This window comes from Pinus tabuliformis, chromosome X, assembly GCF_031772625.1.
Source record: "Pinus tabuliformis cultivar Carrire ecotype Pingquan chromosome X, CPIR1, whole genome shotgun sequence".
Taxonomy (NCBI): domain Eukaryota; kingdom Viridiplantae; phylum Streptophyta; class Pinopsida; order Pinales; family Pinaceae; genus Pinus; species Pinus tabuliformis.
Genome location: NC_142308.1, coordinates 1278610335 through 1278632384, shown reverse-complemented (window position 1 = coordinate 1278632384; position 22050 = coordinate 1278610335). Strand labels below are relative to the sequence as shown.

Here is a 22050-nt window from a genome sequence, read left to right as displayed (position 1 = left end):
ATTATAAATGATGTTTTGCATTATGATACATATAATGCACATATGCAAAAAGGATTAAAGCTAGAACAAGATTCTAATAAGTGATATTTATTATAGGGAAAAATGATATGTAAGAAGTTTTAAATAGTTACATTTTAAAAAATTTGTTTGGACATTGTAGTGATATTCTCAAAACAATATTATATTATTATTTGTTGGAGTATGTATCTCTTACATGTCTTATGTGTGTGATCATATTTATTGCTTGGTTTATTGGTCATTGTTGGTAGAGTTCTAGTCTCTACCAAAAAGAGTTTGTTCCTAGAATTTAAGAAGTTGTTTAGAGCTAGTTGGTGAAAAGATTCTCTCTAACTAATTAACTTTCTAAATTGGTGTTTGGTTGAAATATTATCTCAATTGATAACTAGTTAATTAAGATAATAAAACTGTTTTAAACTTAAGTTTCTTATATTTATATTTTGTACTTTTAAAATCTTAATATAAAGATCTCAATACATTTCCATATGCAATAATCTATATTCTCATTTTAATAAATTACCAATAAAAACTGTTAAACTCACATGGACAGCAAGACAATATGAAAGATAAATCAGTGAGTTCATTTTTTTTATTAACATCAGATATACATTTATAGTACAACATATGACTCTTGGGTTTCAGATCCCAAGGTCTCTTGGACTGCTTTTGTCCATTCGACTTCCACACTAACCCACTTAGGATTAGGTGTCCAACATTCCCCCCCTTAATCCGAAGGGTTATGTATGAGTCCAAGAAGAGAGATGTAATACAAAATGTGCAAAAAATGCATGGCAGCACTAGGCTGAATGTGCTCTATGAAATGTTGGTAAAAAAGGGCGGTGGTTTAAGGATGACCACCAACACTGGAACGCTTAATGCAGTTCCCGGAACTCTTCCAAAACTGGCAAGAAGCTGGAGTCTTCTGCTAGAGGAAGTGTTCTTAATCTGAGATGGTTTAAGGATGACCAAAAACTCTGGAATGCTTAATGCAATTCCTGGAACTCTTCCAAAACTGGCAAGAAGCTGGAGTCTTCTGCTAGAGGAAGTGTTCTTAATCTGTGATGGTTTAAGGATGACCAACAACTCTGTAATTCCTGGAACTCTTCCAAAACTGGCAAGAAGCTGGAGTCTTCTGCTAGAGGAAGTGTTCTTAATCTGTGATGGTTTAAGGATGACCAACAACTCTGTAATTCCTGGAACTCTTCCAAAACTGGCAAGAAGCTGGAGTCTTCTGCTACAGGAAGTGTCCCAGATTGCCAACTGAAGGCATGTTCAGGCATATTTGTCTCTGGCTACAACTCTGAAACTGGTGTGGCAGGTTGTGGCTCAGGCTCGCTTGATGTGACTTTGAAGCTTGTAGATGACCATCATTTCCCCCCCTGTCAGATACAAGGTGAGAAGATGGAGAAAACTCGACTGCAAGGCTGTTCAATATTCTGGAACAAGTTCTGACATGTGTTTGAAATATCTTCTTGGCTGTTGATGCCCATTGCCAAGAAGCGATCCATCCAAGATGAATCTTTGTTCTTGCAGGATGTTTGTTTTTGAAGCATCTGTGTGAAGAATGGCTGGTTTTATGACAGTGCTTACATGGATGAAGATCAAAACAGTGATCTTTCAAATGGCCAACTCGGTCACAGTGTTGGCATTTCACGATCTGTTGTTTTTGTTGTTGTTGTTGCTGTGGAAGAGGGGCAGAGTCTGGAACAGCTGAAGCTGAACTGTCATGAAGAGCAGGTGAACTGTCATGAATGAATCCAGCACTCTGAAACTGAATGGGCTTGGCATAATCTGGAATATGAAAGGACAAGTCCTTGTCATATCCAAGACCAGTTCTGTGCTTGTTGTGGACAAGCTGTTCCCAAGGTCTGATGATGGGCTTGGGAAGTGTAGACTGAGTTTCTACATCTGCATATACAACTGTTGCTTTATTTGAATGAACTGTACCATTATTAACATGTTGTTGATGGGTGGTTGTCTCAATGTTCTGAACAGAAACAGGTTCAGAATGGTGTAGCTCTTCTTGCTGTAGCTGTGATTCAAGCTGCAAAAAGTCGATCTTTTCTTGTGCATCATGCAGGCAGGTCTGAATGTCACAAAGAGTGTCTTTGCTAACATTTACCTTCCCACCAATAGTGGAGTGTATTAGTGTATTCAGTAACTCTAATACATCATGAAATCTAGCCATTGTATCAACAAAGAAATGAACACTCAGCAAGTCTAGACAAACCCCAGCTATTGAAGATTTCAAAAAATTAAGAATATCAGTTTGAAAAAGGTACTCACTAATTCCAGCTAAGAATTTAGCCAATCACTAACAGATTTGTGTCCAGCAAGAATGAGAGACTCAAAGTCCTTCCAACACAGATACAATAGATATGTTATACCCTTAAAATGCTCAGGTATACCAAGATACGCTTTGTATGGATGCACAGCTAAATGACTTCTTCCTTCTTTGAAATTCGAACTTCAACTACAGGAATGGATTACATATACCTCTCATATATCAACTCAAATAATAACAGAGATTGGAAGTAGATGAACAGCTAATATTTCAGTGAAGATTTGCTCAAGAGATTATTAGAGACTGATGAACTAATAACTCCAAACAGATCAATACATCACTGAAGTTTGTGTTGCAACCCTCATGAAGATGGAGAATAGCCTATGCATATTTTGATGCATCTATGCCACTGTTCAACTCCGGGCAGAGTTTCCGTCCTGACATCTCTGTTGATTCCTGTACTTCATATAAGGTAACAGCGGGTGGAACTTTACACTTGCTGAGTAATTCGTGTGGAGATATTAATGAACTTGGCTTACAAAAGCGCACCTCAGCAGGTATTGATGAATATGATACGAATGAGAAAACATATCAGTGTGCTTCGTATGAGATGTGCATATTTGGTGTCATTGGACGTGGTGCAAGCAGTGTTGTTCAAAGGGCTATTCATATACCAACATATCGGATTTTAGCACTGAAGAAAATAAATACTTTTGAGAAGGAAAAACGGCACCAGCTATTAAATGAGATTCGAACACTATGTGAGGCACCACATGTGAAAGGCTTAGTGGAGTTTCATGGGGCCTTTTTTTACACTCCTGCATCTGGACAAATCAGCATTGCTTTAGAATACATGGTCTTGCCAGCTTTCTGTCTGTCTTCAAAACAGGAATCTTTCAAATGTTTCCCTCCCGAATCCAGTTCCGATCACACTGCAGCTCCATAATTATCGGCGAATCTCGAAGATCCCCCACATTCATCGCATAAATAAAATCAAAAGCATAAAAAAATTAAGTTCAACAAACCCTTTCGACTGGACTCTCTGCAAATCCGATGAAATTCTGGAGCATACATAACAATGCTCACAACTCTACAAGACGAACGACCAACAGATGCGGAACCACGCCGTCCTTGAAAATATTGGAGTAATCCAGGATCAAATCGAGCGAAGAATACCTTACACAGGAGATCTCGGCCTACAGAACACGGCCAACGTTGCGCGAGCCGCAAAAGAGCGCCGCGAATGATATTTTCCGGCTCTGGTGGTCGCAGTTGGCGAAAATGCGTCTATCTTTCAACGTCTGGGCAGTGAAGACGAGATGCTGCTGGTCGGGAGCTATTCCCCACCTCTCCTCGATCTCCGCTTTGAACTCGAACGACACTTATTCTATGGTTATTGAAGATGTTGTATCTGTTCACAATGCCGAGGATGCCAGGCTGCTTCATTCCTTACATCACAAGAAGAGAGTACTGTGTCTTGCTCATACCGAGAATGGATTGTTATTAACTGGTGGAGAAGAGCCAACTATTCGAGCGTGGGATCTCTTGACCGGAAAGATTGCATTTACTTTAGAGAATGTACACAAAAGTCGCATCAAAGGTCTTGCTGTGCTTGGATCAAAAAGTACTACTGAATCAGATGATAATCCTTATTTCATTGCATCAGCTTCATCAGATGGACTTGTGCGAGTGCGAATGTTAAATAGGGATAATCCAACCCCTCTTATAGAGACTGAGTCAAAGGCAAGAGTAACTTGTCTTGCTGGATGCACCTCAAAGAGGGTTAAGAAATCTCCGCCAATAGTTTCAGAAGGAAAGCTATTCCAAGCACGATGTAACATACGGCCTTACGAGCATAAATAAAAAGACCCTTCTTGCGATATCCCGTGGTACAAACGTTTTGGTCGAGAAAGGGACGATGCACTTCTTTTATGTGATTGAACTGCAGTCGCAGAACGAGCACGACACCATTGCTGACAGTAACGCAGAGTATCAATGATATTAATCAATGGCGACCTTCTCGGAGGCTCCTCCAGGCGACGGTAAGGCCGGAGAAAATCATCTTCAAAACTAAATGTACGCAATGCCACACGGTTGACATGGGTGCAGTTATCAATATCATGTCAAATTGAATGCATTATTCTGGGTAAAGAACACGGTAACGCATGAAAGTGGAGGAGCGTGGGAGGCTATACCAGGAAAATTGACAGAGGGACAGAGTCAGACTTCTGAAGAAATGGCAGAGGGATAATTTTCTGAAACCGCTGGGTGCATGTAAGAAGTAGACCTGATAGACAGGGGTGGCAGCGAATAGCAGACAACCGTTATGGCAGAAAGCGCACAAAGCTTATCTTGGACAGCGCTGGTCAGGCAGACAAAACGCAGAGAAAGGAATATGGAGGAGCAGCGCAGGTATATGCAAGAGGTGGCAGCTAAATTCTAGCTGAGAAAATATTCATAAGTGATGGCAGAAACCATAAAACAAATGGTTCAAAGAAATTAGGCAGGGCAGGAATACGCCTGCTCTGATACCATGTTAAACTCACATGGACAGCAAGACAATATGAAAGATAAATCAGTGAGTTCATTTTTTTTATTAACATCAGATATACATTTATAGTACAACATATGACTCTTGGGTTTCAGATCCCAAGGTCTCTTGGACTGCTTTTGTCCATTCGACTTCCACACTAACCCACTTAGGATTAGGTGTCCAACAAAAACCTTATTACAATTTTTTTAAGTGATTATACAAATTACTTGTAATAAAGAAAAAAGAATCCATTATATTTATGGTTGTTATAAAAAAAATAAAAAATAAAAATTCCATTAAATTCTCCTTATATAAGCTTCAATATTTGTCAACCATAATTTGAAAACACAAATTTCCTTTTGAAATTTACACATGATAATATAATAGAAGACCTAATAAAAAATATAAGCATATTTTTTCAATTCAAATATTAAGATAAAATTAACTTTTGAAACTTAAATATGACTCTCTTTCAATTTTAATTTTCAATTGTGAATAACCCATCACATATTAAGTCCGCCCAAAATGTAGCTTAGGTTTTTAAAACAAAGACATCAACTTGGCAGGTTGACAAAAAGTTCAAACGAGCATGGCAACTGTTGAGTTCAAATGCATAATGTACTGTATTATTTAGAAATCAACATCGTATCACTTATCATTTCATATGGCGCGCTCAGTAGCAGGGGTGGCCGTCAATGTTCAAAACTGAACACATCACAACCCTTCAAGTGGCCTCTAGTACATCAGAGACATCAGAGAAGTGTTAGGTTAAATTTGTGCATAAAAAGAAATGAATTTTGATTTCTACCGGTGTTTAAAAAATTTAAATAATATTTTAAAATTCCCCACGAATGGTTGCGAACATTTCTGAAAAGTTAAATTGTTGTTGGCCCACTAGACCGCCTGTCACCCTTGTAGTTGTTGTCTCACAACTTGAGGTATATAATCTAGAGTTTAGAGTAAGCTACTAAGAAACGGTAAATTCACAGGGTATATAACTTTTTGCTTCCAGGTTAAAAAGCTAGTTAATGCTGGGGTGTGAGTAGAGCTAAAGGAAATTTTCTCCTTATATATTGGGCTGGACTTGATGTTGGTTTGTGTTGGGTAGAAAAACAACTCTGTTGGATTTTTGAATTTATTTTCATTGCAGATGATCAATTATTTGGCTTCACTCTTATTTGTTAAAGATGTTCTGGTTGTACAAGTGTTATCATCTTTAACTTTCTAGTTCCATTGGAGTTATGTTATCATCTTTAACGTTCTAGTTCCATTGGAGTTACCAACCTGCTAAAGGCACAATCAATACACTTATGTCCCTCCTCCAAGTGGCGGCACTGGAAATGTCTAAGCTTACCACAATTTTAGTCTAGGTAGGTTAGAGCATCTCTATTATCGACAATTCCAATTGTTTTTCCCCTTGTTTCCCTGTCTTTAGTGAGTAATTTGTACTTCAGAATGTTTTTTCATAGATCTTTAAGCTCCTTTTCTATAGAGTAAATAAGTGTCAAAAATATTTTGATATTTAATTCTTTCTCAGTGATTAATTAAGCGTTTTTGTGTTTTCTAATTGGATAGTTAGAATTTAGAAATGGTCAAACTGTATACTACTTATCTTTTAGCAGAAATTGAGTTGGAATTTGTAATAAGAGAATGGCGTCATCTTTATACTTATTTTCATAGGCCTATGAAGTTTGAATCATCATTTTGAATCTGGAAGTTTGGGTCTTTATACTTGTTTTGGTAGGTATATGAAGTTTAAATTGTTTCGACTCTGGAAGTTTTGGTCTAAATAAATGCATAGCGTAATTTTTGTTTTCATAATTTGGTTTGTGTTTGTTCTGGTTGCCAAGGATTCATATCGATGGGTTTTGAGTTCATGTTTAGGCATTAATCTAGTTTGTTATTGTAGTTAGAGATTCATATCTTATAAATGTTTAAAAAGGTTTCAAAGTTCAAATTTTTGTGTAACTACTTTATGTGTATATATTCATAGGGGTCTGATATTGTGTTAAAGATGTATATTTATGTGGGAGATTTAGTTTTATGTGCATACATCTAGTTTCATCTTGTGATTAAATATTTACATCGATGTATAAGAGAGGTTTGTTTCTGTGATTAACGATTTATGTTCATGTATAAGAGGATTTAAGTATAAGTTTACCCACACTGTTGAAGTTTAGGCATAACTTTTCTATGTGCATATAACCAATTTGTTCTTGTGGTTAAGGATGAATATCTTATACCTGCATTTGAGTTGAATTTGATGTATAGTGTTTTAGCGGCATATATCTCTCTTCTTTTGTGATTAAGAATCTAGGTCTATGTAGAAGAGGGGTTTTCTATTTATGTATGGTTTTGAGTTTAGGTTTATCCCAAACCTTTTGAGGTTAAGGCGTATCGTTTTTATGTGTTGTTCCTGTAAATGTACAATAGGTTTTGATATGGTTTGTTCCTGTACTGTGTCATAGGTTTTGAGTTCAAACTTATGCATAATGGTCAATTTGTTTTTATGGTTCAAGATACCAATTTATGTATAATCTAGGTGTTTATTTTTGTGGGTAAAGATTTATATCTATGTAGCTGATAAATAATTTACTACTAACTTGTAACTAAGCCATTTTTGTCCTATTTTAATCTCTCCTCAGAATTTTGATTTTGCAATTTTGTTAATGACAAGTCTAGCTTCCCTTATCATGGTATAAATTCATGGATTTCTTCACATTCCACAAATATTATAATGACTAATTTATCACTTTATAATTCATCGTTTCCATTAAAAAAAATCACACGACTAAAAATAATTAATTAATGATAAAAAAATAGTCAATTATATTAAAAAGAAATAATTTTAATTATGATTTTTATTGTAAACTTATTTTCGTAAATTTAAATAACTCATTTTGATATTAAAAAAAAGAAAATCTTATATTAAAATTAATTAATCCTTAAATTAAATAACTTATTTTATAATTTTTTCATTGATGGGGTGACAACTCATAAGTCAAACAGGTGGCAAGGAAGGGTGAGTGAGGTTGCATGAATAGATCTATACATGACAAAGAAGTTGGGTGTGGTGGAGGTTAGTAATAACCATAAAGGGCATGCCCTATAAAGGCTCCCTCACCTATTTATTCTGTGACATCTACAGTATCACATCCCTTCTAGACATGAGTGTGGGGCTAATGGGCTTCCCTCACCGAAAATGGGCTATATTTTGAAAATTATGCTATATATAATAACCTTTTATTAACACAAATATTGTTGGTTGTATATGTTGGACACCTAATCCTCTGAGGGTTGGTTTGGAAGCTGAATAGTTAAAGGGAGTCCAAGGGACCACTTGGAATATGAAACCAAGGGTCACTCCAATGTATTATAAATATATCGTGAATAATAAAGCATTTAATGTTGATCATTCAAATTCTTGTCTTCACCATGGTTGTCTTTAACATGGTACCAAAGTTGTAAGAGAATTCTGGCCCTGCTCTAATTTGAGCCACTTGTTTTGTGGACTCTCTAAATGTCAGTTCTGCCTTCCTACGTGTCAGAAATTCCATTGTTGTGTGCCTGCATATTTCTTACTGCACACTGTTCCATTGACCTGCACTACTGAATTTATTTGAAGCTAAATTAAAGTTGCCTATTTTCCAAAGATATTTTTTTTCTTCAGTTGTAACTCCTATGCTTCTTTTCTTCTATTTTTGTAGCTCTACCATCCCCTGTAAAATCATTCCTCCTTATTCGCTCTCACAATACTACGCGTTTATTATTCTTCCTCCATGTCAGTCTTTCCCGGGGCATCATTTTCAAGTTGTTCTCACCTACCCAACTAGTTTTTCACCTAATGCTCTATGCATTCACTGCATTATTCTATGGCCTTGCATTTTAGCATTGAATTGCATGGTTTTGGGTAGCTCGGTTCAGGTTTCATCAAGTTTCCTAGTGGCATTGAGATTTGGAATAAGAGATGCAGGGTTAAGAACTTATGAAGCATGGGACCAAACTATTATTTATCGTGATGAGTAGCAAAATTTGCATTGTATGGTGATTTGTCTCCAACCAAAAGCATTCTCTACTGTGAAAGCATTCTCTGCTGTGGAAAGCATCCGAGTGTCAATTTGGAGATGGTTATTATAATCATGGTGTATAGTAATGACAAAATATCTTATAACGGTTGAGTTTGAATCGACATATCTTCACACCCATGCATTTGATTCCCAATAGCGTTCTCCATGAGGTCTCATCCATTCAAGAGATGACATTAAAAGAATGGTGTATGTTGCGTTGAACTCTAGTCTTTGTAAACTCTGAAATGTATGCCCTTCTTTCTTCTCACTTTCCTTAGATAGAAGAGATGGCTTGTGTTATTTATGTTGCGGGAGCACCTCGACTGCTACCTGACTCTTCCATGACAGAATGCTATTGTTTTCACCATTGTGTTTTTGAGTGAATGTTGATTCATCCAAAATCTTGTGTAGCTCGGAGCATTGAAAGTAGACCCAATGAAACAAGCCATAATAATTATCATTTCCAAAAAGAAATAGAAACTACAATAGAGCTTAACTTCAGCTCGACATGGTGACTGTCCCTCTACCAATTTTCTAATTTGGTGACCCTTAAGCCATCATATACCGTTGTAACATCCTCTTGTAAAAGGCATCAAAACAACTTTTTGAGGAAGTAAATCTCTATCATTTTGTTGAGTAGAGTAACCCTGCTCTATCATCTTACCACCGTTCTCTCTTTTTGCGTCCTTGAACGATAACGCTCCTATCCACTGGTCCCACTTTAATTTTCTTCTTTGTAACTCCTAAAATTTTCCCTGCTTTTCCCTCTGTCCCCTCAAATTTAGTTTCAAATTCATTTTGAATCTCAAATCTCTGTGCGCACAATCTTCCTCTTGCATGTTGGAATTAAACTCCTGGTGCTTTGTTGAATGATAGTTATGTTATTATCTCTGGTACATTGGCTCCTTGATTATGTTGCTCTTGACATATTTGAATATGGTTCGTTGGATTGTACATTGGTGTAGAATTCACAGTCTTGAAAAATGCATTGAAGCAATGAGACCACTTTTGAAATTTTGCGTTGAGGGCGTTGAATAATTTTGAAGGTGTTGTAACATTATTCTACATTTTTACATTTATATGTTAAAAGAATGAAATATTATATATATATAAAGAAAAAGAAAAGAAAGAAAACATGAAAAGGGATAAAAAATGAAATTTTAAAAAATAAAAATATTGAGAAAAATAAAATTAAAAAAGGGAAATGAAATCCTTAGAAAAAATAATTTTAGCGATACAAATTTAAAAGTCACTATCAAATTCAGAAATATTAAATTTGTTGCTAATTTAAAACTTAGGATAATCAATTTTGATGTTTTTATCGCATTTTATAAAGTTAGGATATGACAAAATAATCTTTTCGCATGCAAATAAAGTCCGCGTTGGAGGTAACAACTTCGATTCTCTCTGCCGAGATCAATGGTAGATGAACATTTTCGTCCCCCCTCCCCGCACTCCTGATGGTTAACATGATTATGGGGTGGGGGAGTGAAAAGCGGTCTCCACCCAAATTGTCGAAGCATACATGGTGGGCGTTGAAGGATTTCGAGGGGTCACCTCCCAATACCATAAACCACCGACGCCCCCCCTCCCCCAAAAAAACCACTTCTGCTCTCACCAAAGATTATATCCTCCACCAACCCGCTCCTGCCAACGATTATATCCTCCGCAACATATTTTCCACCGCAAAACCATTACCTCCTACCACATGAATTTTTCCACCCGCCCTACCACATCATCATCCTTCCACGTCACCTATCCGTTAGTGTTCGAAATCTCCCGCAATATCTTATGAACGTTACAACATTTATTCCCGCCATATACCAGTGTTGTTAATCAAGCCCCCACTCCAAAGACATTTGATTGGCTATTATGCACTCGATTCACTTAATTATATAAATCCCTGTAACGTCAATTATTCAGTTCCTTTGCTAGCTATCTGATTCTAGAGAATGAAGAACTCTTTTTCGCCAAGTGTTCAAAAACAATTCTCCAAGCGTACAATCAACAGCTTTCGCGAGTAACCCTATGCATAAAAGTTTCTTTTATTTGAAGCTTTCTTTTGTCAGAGTTTTCCATCCAAATATTCTTAGCATTTTCATTATGTACCTGATTCTCTGTCATATAAAATGTCGAAATGCAAGGGAAAAGGAAAGGTCACAGAGAACAATCCCCTTATTCCCCTAGTCCCGAATTTCGACAAAGCCCCTTTAGTAGACACCCAGCACAAAATCACAGAAACCATTTTAGAATTTAACCTTTATGAGCTACACAACTGGGCCAAGGGAAAGGAAAAGTACATGGACAAGAGTGATGAATTAAACATATGGGAATCCTTTCTCCCATAGTTCGTCTTCCCCAATACTCATTTCTTCCCAGAATTCTCTGTTTGGGGTCACTTTAGGTATTTACCTAGTCAAAGGGTCCTCATTTCCCAAAGTGATGAAGTCATCTTCTTTGTTTCTCCTGAAAGCATCTGTGAGGCCCTACAAATTAAATATGAACCTTCCCATCACCATTTTTCTATTGAAATCTTAATGGAATTATATAACAAACTCACTTTCCCTCAGAGAGCCTAGATATTCAAAAAATTTCTTCCTGAGAATGTTGAGCTACCTAGGACTAGTCTCCCATATCCAACTTCTATCTTTCCTGAGATGTCCAAGCAAGTAATTTCCATAGTAACTCAATTACTTGAATATTATGCTGATCAATGGGTAGATGAAATAGTATTAGGATTTCTATCCACTTTTGCAGTTGGTAAACAACCCTCTCGACTTTTCAGCTATCGTCAATTTTTAACCAATGAAATCCATGAACAATTGGTTAATTACAAAGAAGAAGGTGTTTTCAAATACCAGTCAGTCCTAGTTTATCTTATGTTATATTATCAAGAAGGTAAATTCAAATTCCCTTTACAAAAAATGGATAGTGAAGGTACCCTTGGTCAGTCATTAATTGGACTTCTCTGGTTAGAAATAACCTAGAGGAGTATTCCTATACCAATTTTATTGACAAATTCTTGTGTACCTCATTATGTTTTTTAAGCAACGATGTAATCCCAAGGATCTCTCCTAAGATTAAGAATTTTTTTCACTTATCAGAGCAGGCCAAAGTGGGAGACTGGTATTTATACCATAACTACACTGAAATCATAGTTTATGGGTCAGATTTGCCTCCATATAGATTGCCAATTTTTGTACCTATCAAGATTTTTCCATTGGAGTATAAAAGGCAGATGTTAAACATGGATGAATTGCACTTCGTTTCCTACAAGAAGAAGGCACAATTTAAACTCAAATCACACATAGGACAATACATTATCAATACCAGAGCTTCTGCAAAATAAATAGATGTAATTTTGAGCCAATTGAAGTTCAAGCTCAGCTTCTCCTGGTCATATGATCCTCAGGGTATTATTTATAAACTTAGGCACCCCTTATGCACACACACCGAGGCCTGAGATTAATCAATATGCCACTCAGGAGGAATGGATAGAAGGTACTTTACAGGAAGCCTAAGAACAATTGGCCACTCAATCATCCATGCAGAAACCTATTTCTAAAGACAAGGAGAAGAAAAGGGAAAGAGAAGAAGGACCCTAAGGCTACTAAAAAATTAGATTCACCAATTAATCCTCTGTTTAGATCTCAAATAATAACTATTCAGGATGAAACTATAGATGAAAGAAACAAAAGCAGCCAACCACAGTAATCTTGTCAAGGAAACCTATTACCCCTTCTACTCAGGTAGAAGAAATAGTACAATTAATGACTGTTGAAGCAAATGTCCAATCTCCAGTATCCACCAGTTCACAGGGTTCCACTCAGCAGAGTATCTTTTCCAAATACAGAGAAATAAAGTTGAAGAATGAAGCCCTGAAGGCTTCTACATACTCTGAGTTTTTGAAATAAACAATCAAGACCCAGCATAGACTACTTTCTGCATTTGATGCAGAGAAGGGACAGTTCCAGATGGCCTTCATGGAACCACTAGTGCTAGCTCCCAGGAGTGCTAAAGACTACAAAGACTCCATCTTTTCCATTGAAACTAAGAAAATACATGAAATAGATTAGATTGATCTACCTAAGAATACAAGGGAGATCATCTTTTCATCACTCACCAGTTCAGCCATGATTATTTCTAAGTTACAGTCATCTTTAAATAATATTAAATCTCAATTAAAGATTGAAAAAATGTACTCATTTGCTAAGGATAATAGAATCAAACCTCTAGAGGATTTGGTCATAAAGCTAGGACATGATCATAAAGATGTTAAAGAAGTAAAAGAGCTAATAAAAAATAAGGAAGCAGATATCCAAGCATTGAGGCAGAAATTCAAGTTTCCCTCCACGGAGCATCCTCAAGCTAAAGAGGTTGTAATTATAGAGTTGGAAAAAGAGAAACTTTTTACTAGTAGTGGAGCAGAATGTACAGGTACAGAAGATGGAACATCCTATGGAAAACTATTGAAAGAAACAATACAGTGGGAAGCAGAATGAGTATCTACATCGGGCGCAAGTACATAGGAAGAAACTTCAACGAGGACTACAGTTTCGGAGTCCACAGAAGAGCTTACTAGAGCTCTGAATGAATTTTCAGTTGTTCCAACAGAAAATGATAAATTGTCAATAAAATTGGCCAAGATGGAGGAAAGTAAACACAAAATTGACAATGCATATATGTCAGAATTACAGAAAAATTATAGATTCATGCAGTAGGTGTAGAAATATGAAGATCAATCCTTTGTAATCCAAATTTTAGTTGAGGCTAAAAACAATATTTGGCAGAATATAAATGCCAATATAACAGATATATGGCCTTCCATAAAAATTATTTTTGAACAGGAGTAACTTGTACATAGAGTCAAGGTAGTCATAGAAAAAATAAAGGTGGATTTGGAGCATAGTCCAGAGGAAGAACAAAATATCATCACGCTATTGAATTCCAAAACCAAGGAGGAACTTGAAGACCTCAATATTCCAGACAGAACAACAACAGTCATGGAGATCAAGAGGGTCTTGAAAAAGAAGAAACTGATGATACAATTACAAAACAAATGCATGTACCTTGAATTGCGGATCAAAAAATTCAACAGGAAATTCATTGTGTTGCAGGAAAATGGCTTGCCTACATTGAGAAATTCTAATGGAAAATTAATCCCATTAGAAAACTATCAAGAACAATTGTGTAACATTGGTGTCGATGCCTCCAAATTTGAAAAAGCCAAAGGTGTTATCAGTGGTGAATATTTCATACAGGGAATACAATTTGATTTGAATATCTAGCACAAAGTCCACCACCTTTTTGTAGATAAATGTACTTTTGACATTTACACTGACGTGAATGAAAGATTTAGGAATATGATTGGATTTTCTATCCCAATTGAAGAAAGGTGGGACCTACTACTAGACTTGGTTGAATGAAGTGTAAATGCAGTGCAGGCTTTTTAGTATGAAAGGAACAACATTTCCATCAAAGTAGCTAAAGTCAATTCTAGGTTCCTACATAGCCTCAACAACACAACATTTTTCAGCAGATTTTCCTATTTTTCCTCTATATTTAAAAATACCCGTGTTTTTTAAAACAAATATTAATTTGTAAATGTATTTTATTTTGGAATTTGATCTAAGATGTAATATTTTCTATAAGTAATGTTATGCAACCAACTCACAAAATAAAATAATGAGCTAGATCAACGACTTCAAAAATAGCCTCTTCGAGAGGGCAACCTCTTTTACATTACACAAATGAAAAAAATTTGGATGATACAAATGAAAAGACATCCTTTCTATATATAAGAGTCTAAGGGGTCACAATATAATCAGAGTCGACATAGCAATAATAATGTAAGGGCACAACAATAACAATAGTGGGCTTCTATGGGGCACATTAATAACAATATGGGGACAACATGGGAACCACAATAACAATAAGGGGCTACAATGACAATAATAATAAGGGAATACACTAGTATTATAGGGACCTAACATGCCCCTCTCCTTCAAAAAAGTATTTCCTCAACACTTGAGTAGTTATGGATGCTTTTGTATAAAATTCTCATCCTCTCATGTGGAATCTTCAGCAGGTAAGTTCTTCCACTTGATGAGATACTCTGAAATTGATCGATTTCATAACTGTTGAGTTCTTGTTTCAGTGACTGCTTCAAGATCCAATATGATTTTTCCTTCCTTGTCAAGTTCTGGGAATATTGTTTGAACTAGGTGCTTGTCACCTATAACCTTCTTTAAGCATGAAACATGGAAAACTGGGTGCACTCGGAAAGATGCAGGAAGTTCCAATTTGTATTCCATATTACCAATCCTTTCCAACACCTTGTACGCACCATAATGCTTTGCTGATAATTCATTATCCTTCTTAGGTTTCTTGAGGGACATTTGTTTGTATGGTTGTAGTCGTAAAAATACTCAGTCACCTACATCAAAACTTATTTCGTTGCGATGTTGATCTACCTATTATTTCATTCTATTCTGCGCCAAATTCAGGTTATCCTTTAAGAGTTGGAGAACTTTTTGTTGATGCTCGATGTGATCTTCCACTGCTTGAACCTTAGAATTTTCTCTTAAGTATGATGTGATGTACGGTGGATGATATCCATAAAGTTCCATAAATGGGGTGATTTTTGCTGCAGTATGAAACGAAGTGTTATACCACCATTCAACCAGAGGCAACCATTTGATCCATTATGTCTGTTTATTAGATACAAAGCAATGAATATATCATTCCAAACAATTTTTCACTATCTCAGTTTGCCCATCAGATTGAGGATGATAATATGATCTATGAGCTAATTGAGTACCCAGACAAGAAAATAATTTTGTCCAAAAATTTCCAGTGAAAATAGGATCTCTGTTACTTACAATAATCTTTGGGTTTCCATGTAGCTTTTGAATTGTTTCCATAAATGCAGTAGCAACTGTATTGGATTTAAATGGAGGAGATAATGCACAAAAGTGTGCATACTTGGTAAGTCTATCAACTACCACCATGATGACACTCTTTCCTTCGGAATTGAGTAAACCTGTGATAAAATCCATTGAAACCTCCTCCCAACATTTACTTGGAATGGATAAAGGTTGTAATATACCTGGGGTCTTAATTGTCTCAACTTTATTTTGTTGGCAAACCAAACATTCCGCCACAAACTTTTGAATATCAGATTTAAGGCCATCCCAAAAAAACTCCTTATTAACCTTGTGGTAAGTTTTTAAAAATCCTGAATGCCCTCCTAAGAGATAGGTGTGCAATTCCAGAAGAATATTTTGTTTGATTTGGGAATTCTTACAAAAGGTATAAGTGATCTGTCTACCATAACGAATCATTTTTATAGCTAAATGTATCATATGTACTGGGATCTTGTTGCAACTTTTGAATGAGATCCCACACTTCTTCGTCATTATTCCATTCATCCCTTGCTTCATTTATCCAATCTGGTTGGTTAATATAAATTGCACAAAGAAATGCTTCCACATCCTCATCCTTTCTTGAGAGTGCATATGCAACAACATTTTGTTTCCCTTTTTTTGTAGATGATTTCAAAGTCATAATCCAACATCTTTGTGACCCATTTTTTCTTCTCTTCTGAAGATAATCCTTGTTCTAAAAAGTATTTAAGACTATCATGATCCATTTTTACCTTGAAGTGTCTTCCCATTAGGTAAGGTCATCATTTCTTAAGTGCATGTAGTATTTCCAACGTTTCCTTCTCATAAATAAAGTGTAAATACTTTCCTTTGATTGGACAAATTCAAAAGCAATGGGCCTTTCTTCTTGCATTAAAACAACACCAATTCCATTTCCTGAGGCATCACATTCAACAATAAAGGTTTTTGTGAATTCTGGTGTAGCTAAGACCAATGCTTGGTGTTATACTCCTATACCAATAGGTGTCATATTTCATGATTGACTTGATGAGCTCTGTAATATGTTCATCCCTTTCTTTGTTGCAAAGGGTTTCCATATTATCAAAAATAAAAAATGTAAAAAATGTAAAGAGGGTATGCCCTAAAAGAAAAATCAAAGGGTAAAAAGAATAAAATGGTCAAAAAAGTGAAAGAAATGAACCCCAAACAAAAATAGACCAGGAAAGTGTGCAAGTTCAAAATGCCACTACTTTTTCATTTTTTGTAAATAAAGCATTGTGTGCAGCTTGTTAAAACTTTTGCCACAATTGATGAATGGCCAAACAGTTTAATCTTGGCTAGTTCATGTTTGAATTTCATGTTTTAGAGATAGAGAATAAAATCTGGTCAAATTATTTAATCTTGGCAAATAAGTAGATAGGTAGAGAAGCAAAGGAGCTCAACAGTTTAATCTGAGCCCTTGGATGTAATAAGTGTAGACTTAGGTAGGCTTGCTATGCAAAGAAAAGAAAAGTTGATGAGGGTTTGCTAGTCTAAGTGCACCCAAAGAAAGAAGGAAAAATGCTAGGACTAAAGTAGTCATGGTAGGTAGATGGTGTTGCATAATGATACCTGTGATGGATTATGTTTCTAAAAAATGTTAACTTTCACCTCTATCACACGTGCAATGGCGGACATATACTTGAAGCAGCTCAAGCGAGGCAAGGTTGAATAACTAACTCCCATTCATACTTTTCCCTAATCATTCACTAACTCCCCCCAAAAAAATATTAAGATCTGTTCTTAATATCACTCATAAGCCATTCATTCCATTTCATAAACATTACCTAAGTAAAACCCTATTTTACTTAGGAAATTGGCCATATTTCTCATATAAACCCCTTTTCTTTTAGCCTAATTTTTAATGTAAAATTCTTAACATTATAACTTACGCTTTCCACTTCAAAATTCATATTAATTTTTAAAGTTTATTATATAAATCCCATACAACATTACCCTTACCCCGTATTATGTAAATATATATAAAAAAAACCCCGATTTTAATATATCCCCGCCCCAGTTGAAATATAACCATAAACGTGTTTGTGGGGAATTAATAAGTTTATTTGAAACTTATTAAGAACTCTCCCCGCTGCGCCAAAGGAATTAATTAACCATGCGGGTTAATTAATAACCATTACCCCGCGACCAATCAAAACGCGCCCGAAACTATTAAAATCGTTTAAATAAACACGTCGGCCATGCGGCTTAACCCCGCCGCCATCTCCATGCACCTTCCGCCGTCTGATTATTGCCTTTCCATCTGACGGTTGATAAACCGTATCACAACCGACTTTCGGCCGATGTTTAACTCGCGTGAGTCCGGCGGTTTTCCGCTCGTACCGCTGCCACGTGTCGCCCATCCGGGGTGCTCACTCCCTCCCGGTCCGAAACTACACATCCCCAAAGGCGGTGTGGGAAAAACCGCTTACCACCCCCTGCTGACGCCATCTGTCCTTTGCCACGTCACCCATTGCTGACGTCATTCACCACGTCATCTGCCCTCGTACTCCCGCTGACGTCATCCGTAATGCTTACGTCATCCTCCCGATCAAATCAAAAAATTCCCGACAAACTTCATTTTGTCAAATAAAAGTGTAAAAATATCATTTTTGCCATATTTTTCTGTATATCGCGCTCTAGTTTCTCGACCGCCGCTCCAGTTTCAGACTGCCTCTTTACCAGAAAGACTCCAGCAACGAGCTCGCGACCTCAACCAACCTACCATTTTATGGTTTTCCTTCTCAAATACAGGTACCTTTTCAGCTATCTCAAAAGCCATGAATTGGTGCATCAATTGCCAAGACTTCTCAGTAATCTCCACTAAAAGGTTAACAAGGTTCAAAACAAGTCAAAGAGTATCAGATCAGCAACAAAGAGTATCAGATCAGCATTAAAGAGTATCAGATCAGCGACAAAGAGTATCAGATCAGCATTAAAGAGTATCAGATCAACGACAAAGAGTATCAAATCAACATTAAAGAGTATCAGATCAGCGACAAAGAGTATCAGATCAGCGATAAAGATATTAGAATAGAATTAAAGAAATCAAATTAGAAGTAAAGAGGGGCAAATCAAAATTAAAGAGCACAGTTAAGACAGGCAGTCGGCGCAGAGTTACTACAGAAGACAGCTACCAACCGAATTAAAGAGCCTACCTCCAGCACAACACCAGTTTACCCTTTTCGATCATAGAGACTAGCTAGTTCTATTTTTGTAAACTCTTATTAGTTACATCCTAGATATTATCTCACAGCTGTTATGAGATATTTGTTGTACAAATTTGTTGCATAAATAACCCCTCCATTAGAGAATTGTGGTGGAGGGGGGTGGATTCCTAGACTCTGCTGTAATATTGCTTTTTTGGAATAAAGAGCTGTTGGGATCAACTGTTGTCTGGCCTACTGGATGAAGAATTGAAGCAGAGGACTTGTCACAGATTTCTTGAATCAACCATCGGATCAATAAGTCCTCTATATCTTGTGTTTTACAGTTTTCTGAGTTTAATATATCATCTGTGTTTCATCATTTGAATGATAAAGAAAAGGTTAATTTCAGAATATGTCTGATTGCACTTTGTTTTCAGTCTTTATTGTTCTCTGTGTTTTCTTCAGAATTAGAATAAGCAGTGAAATCTTAATTGCTCCTGTTTCCTGATTCTTTCATGTTGATTATTTGCTAAAGAATTCTTAACTGCTCTTTATCAGTAATCATCCATTTTCCCTCTTTCAATCGGTTGAAGGATTCTTAACTGCCCTTCACCCATTTGAGCCCATTCCATCTGTTTCCAGTCTCTATTTGTTCCTTGTTTGACTACCTTGCTCTGTGAAGCCATCCTTTGTTAAAAAACCAAATCCAGAAAAGCCATCTTATTTGACTCCAGTAGCCCAATGGACTGAACTACTCGGTTTTACCTCTCTGTTCTATTGAATCTCACCACCCAAACTCAAACAAAACCCTTGAACTTCATAACTAGCCTAATACCTTTAACAACAAAACTAAATCATAAAGAGAGAGCCCTCTCTGGATACAGATTAGCTAGATTATGTATCTAAAAGATTGGTCTGTGGTTACCTTGGCATCCTTCCCTTTCTTACAACTTTTGGGAAAACCTGAGTGATAACATCATTGGCGACTCCACTGGGGACCTAAATAATTGTTTGTTACTATTGTTTATTTCATAAGCTACAAACGGAGCCTGAAGTTAGCCAGGTAGCCTTTGAAATGCTTTTTCTTTGCAATTGCAGAAGTAAATGAATGCTACTTCAGTCTATCTCCGGTCTAGCTTATAGATTGGACAGTTGGTTTCAAATACTTGATCAGTTCCTCTTTTCAAAAAAGTCTTTAGGAAAGTTCAAAACTCCCACATCTAAAACCTCCTAGAAGAGACTGTTAAAGTTGTATTGTCAAATCTATTTCAAGAAAAAACCAAAAACACACCTAGAAACTAGCTTCAGAAAAGATTCATTACACCAGATCAAACCCTGATCCTAATCCCCCACCTGTGTTTGAAAATCCTAATCTGATTCCTAAGATTCTTAGGAGACAAGAGAGCCAAGAAAATTCTGTTAGTTCTCGGCTTCTATGCAGATCAAGATCATGTCCTGTGAAGTGGACCTACCCTGAGGGCGAACCTTTTGATAAATGTTTTGAAAACCCTTTATTTAAGACCTTTTCAGAATCTGGGTTAACCTACACAGTCAGGATCCAATATTCATTGAAAACTTGCAGATTGAAGTTGTTACTTCACACCTTGACAGACATTTGCAGAACTCCATTCAATCTGAGCTTACCTCTAAAAGAACACCAAACTTTTCTGTGATTACTACAGCTTCTCCAAGTTCACCATCAGCACCTCAAACTACCCTTTCCACTCCTCCATCTACAACACACATTCCCATTGTTATCCCTACTCCTCCAGTTGTCACAGCTATTTCTGCAACCATGGCAAATCGATATACTCCCCTAAACTTACCTGTCAATCTAGGGGCTATGCCCCAAGACTATCAAATTAAAATCTCTTATTTTGAAGGGACTAGCACTTACACAGCTCAACAACATACCAAAAAAATGACCGACTATTTTGAAAGTTATGAGATTGATGCTGATGATGTTAGAATGAAAGTATTTGTTCAAAGTTTAACTGGAGATGTTAGAACCTGGTTTAGAGCCCTCCCTGCAAACAATATCAATGACCCACAAGCTCTTTATCAGACCTTCTTGAATAGATGGGAAAAGAAGAAAGATCCTCTCCACATTTTATCAGAGTATGAAAACCTAAGAAGAGGCACACAAGAAATTGTCCAAGATTATTGTACCAGATTCAATAATGTCTACAATGCTATTCCTCAAAATCTCAGACCTCCTCCAGATTTGGCCTTGATCAAATTCCCTGATGCATTTGATTCTAATATGGCATACCAACTTAGGGAAAGAGCTCCTCGAAACTTAGAAGAGATGCAAAGTATAGCTGTCAGTGTTGACGCCAACCTGATATCTAAACGATCTAGAGCCAGAGCTGAAAGGAAGACACCTTTCAAAGAAGAACCTTCTGCCTTTGAACAGAAATTAGATGTGATTATTAAAGGAATGGATAGACTTGGAGATAGAGTAGAAACAATCGAGAGAAAATCCCCCTGGGATGGTCAACCAAGCAATACTAGGAGAAGTCCAAATTTCAGGAAAAGACAAAATCCTAACACTGGAAAGACAGGGCCTGACCAAAATATTAGGCCCCCATTTCAAGAAAATTACGTTGAAGCCTCAACTTCTGATGAACCAACAGAAGACACTCAAATTAATCTGATGGGACTCAACAATGAACAACAAGTTTTCTTGACCCAAGAGGATCAAGAAGCTCACATTCTTAAACGATTCCAAACTCAGTCAGGGGAATCATTTGACTTTAGGGAGGGATATGATACAACCATTTATGAAGTCCACAAACAATACAATCTGAGGAGCAGAAGAATAGATGTCGCTAAAACCAATAAACAGAAAGGCGCCAAGCAGCCTAACAAAGGTAAGATCAGTACCCCCTTGTACATATTCTTTCTAAAACAGATCCTAACCCTAATAACCCAATTATTGAAGATGTATCAGATAATCAACCACCTAACAGACAACCTTCCACTTCTATTCCTTCTAAAGAAAAAGTAGGAGAGCCTCTACAACTTGATTTGGAAGCAACTTCAGCCCATAATCCCACTCTTAAAGAGGAGAGAA

At 36.6% G+C, this 22050-nt stretch overlaps 1 protein-coding gene and 1 pseudogene across 1 annotated transcript; both read left to right on the top strand.

Annotated features, from left to right (window-relative positions):
• Positions 1–2705: 2705 nt before the first annotated feature.
• On the top strand, positions 2706–3248 carry LOC149144692 (mitogen-activated protein kinase kinase 3 pseudogene; annotated as a pseudogene).
• A 335-nt stretch (positions 3249–3583) lies between these two features.
• Positions 3584–4165, top strand: LOC149144691 (uncharacterized). The gene has a single exon (XM_089452235.1). The coding sequence runs from the start codon at positions 3584–3586 to the stop codon at positions 4163–4165; it is 582 nt and encodes a 193-aa protein (XP_089308361.1).
• The last annotated feature ends 17885 nt before the right edge of the window (positions 4166–22050 follow it).

What these genes read in the sequence shown, in the direction of transcription:
- LOC149144691 (XM_089452235.1), top strand. Translation starts at nt 3,584, where the DNA reads ATGCGTCTATCTTTCAACGTCTGGGCAGTGAAGACGAGATGCTGCTGG.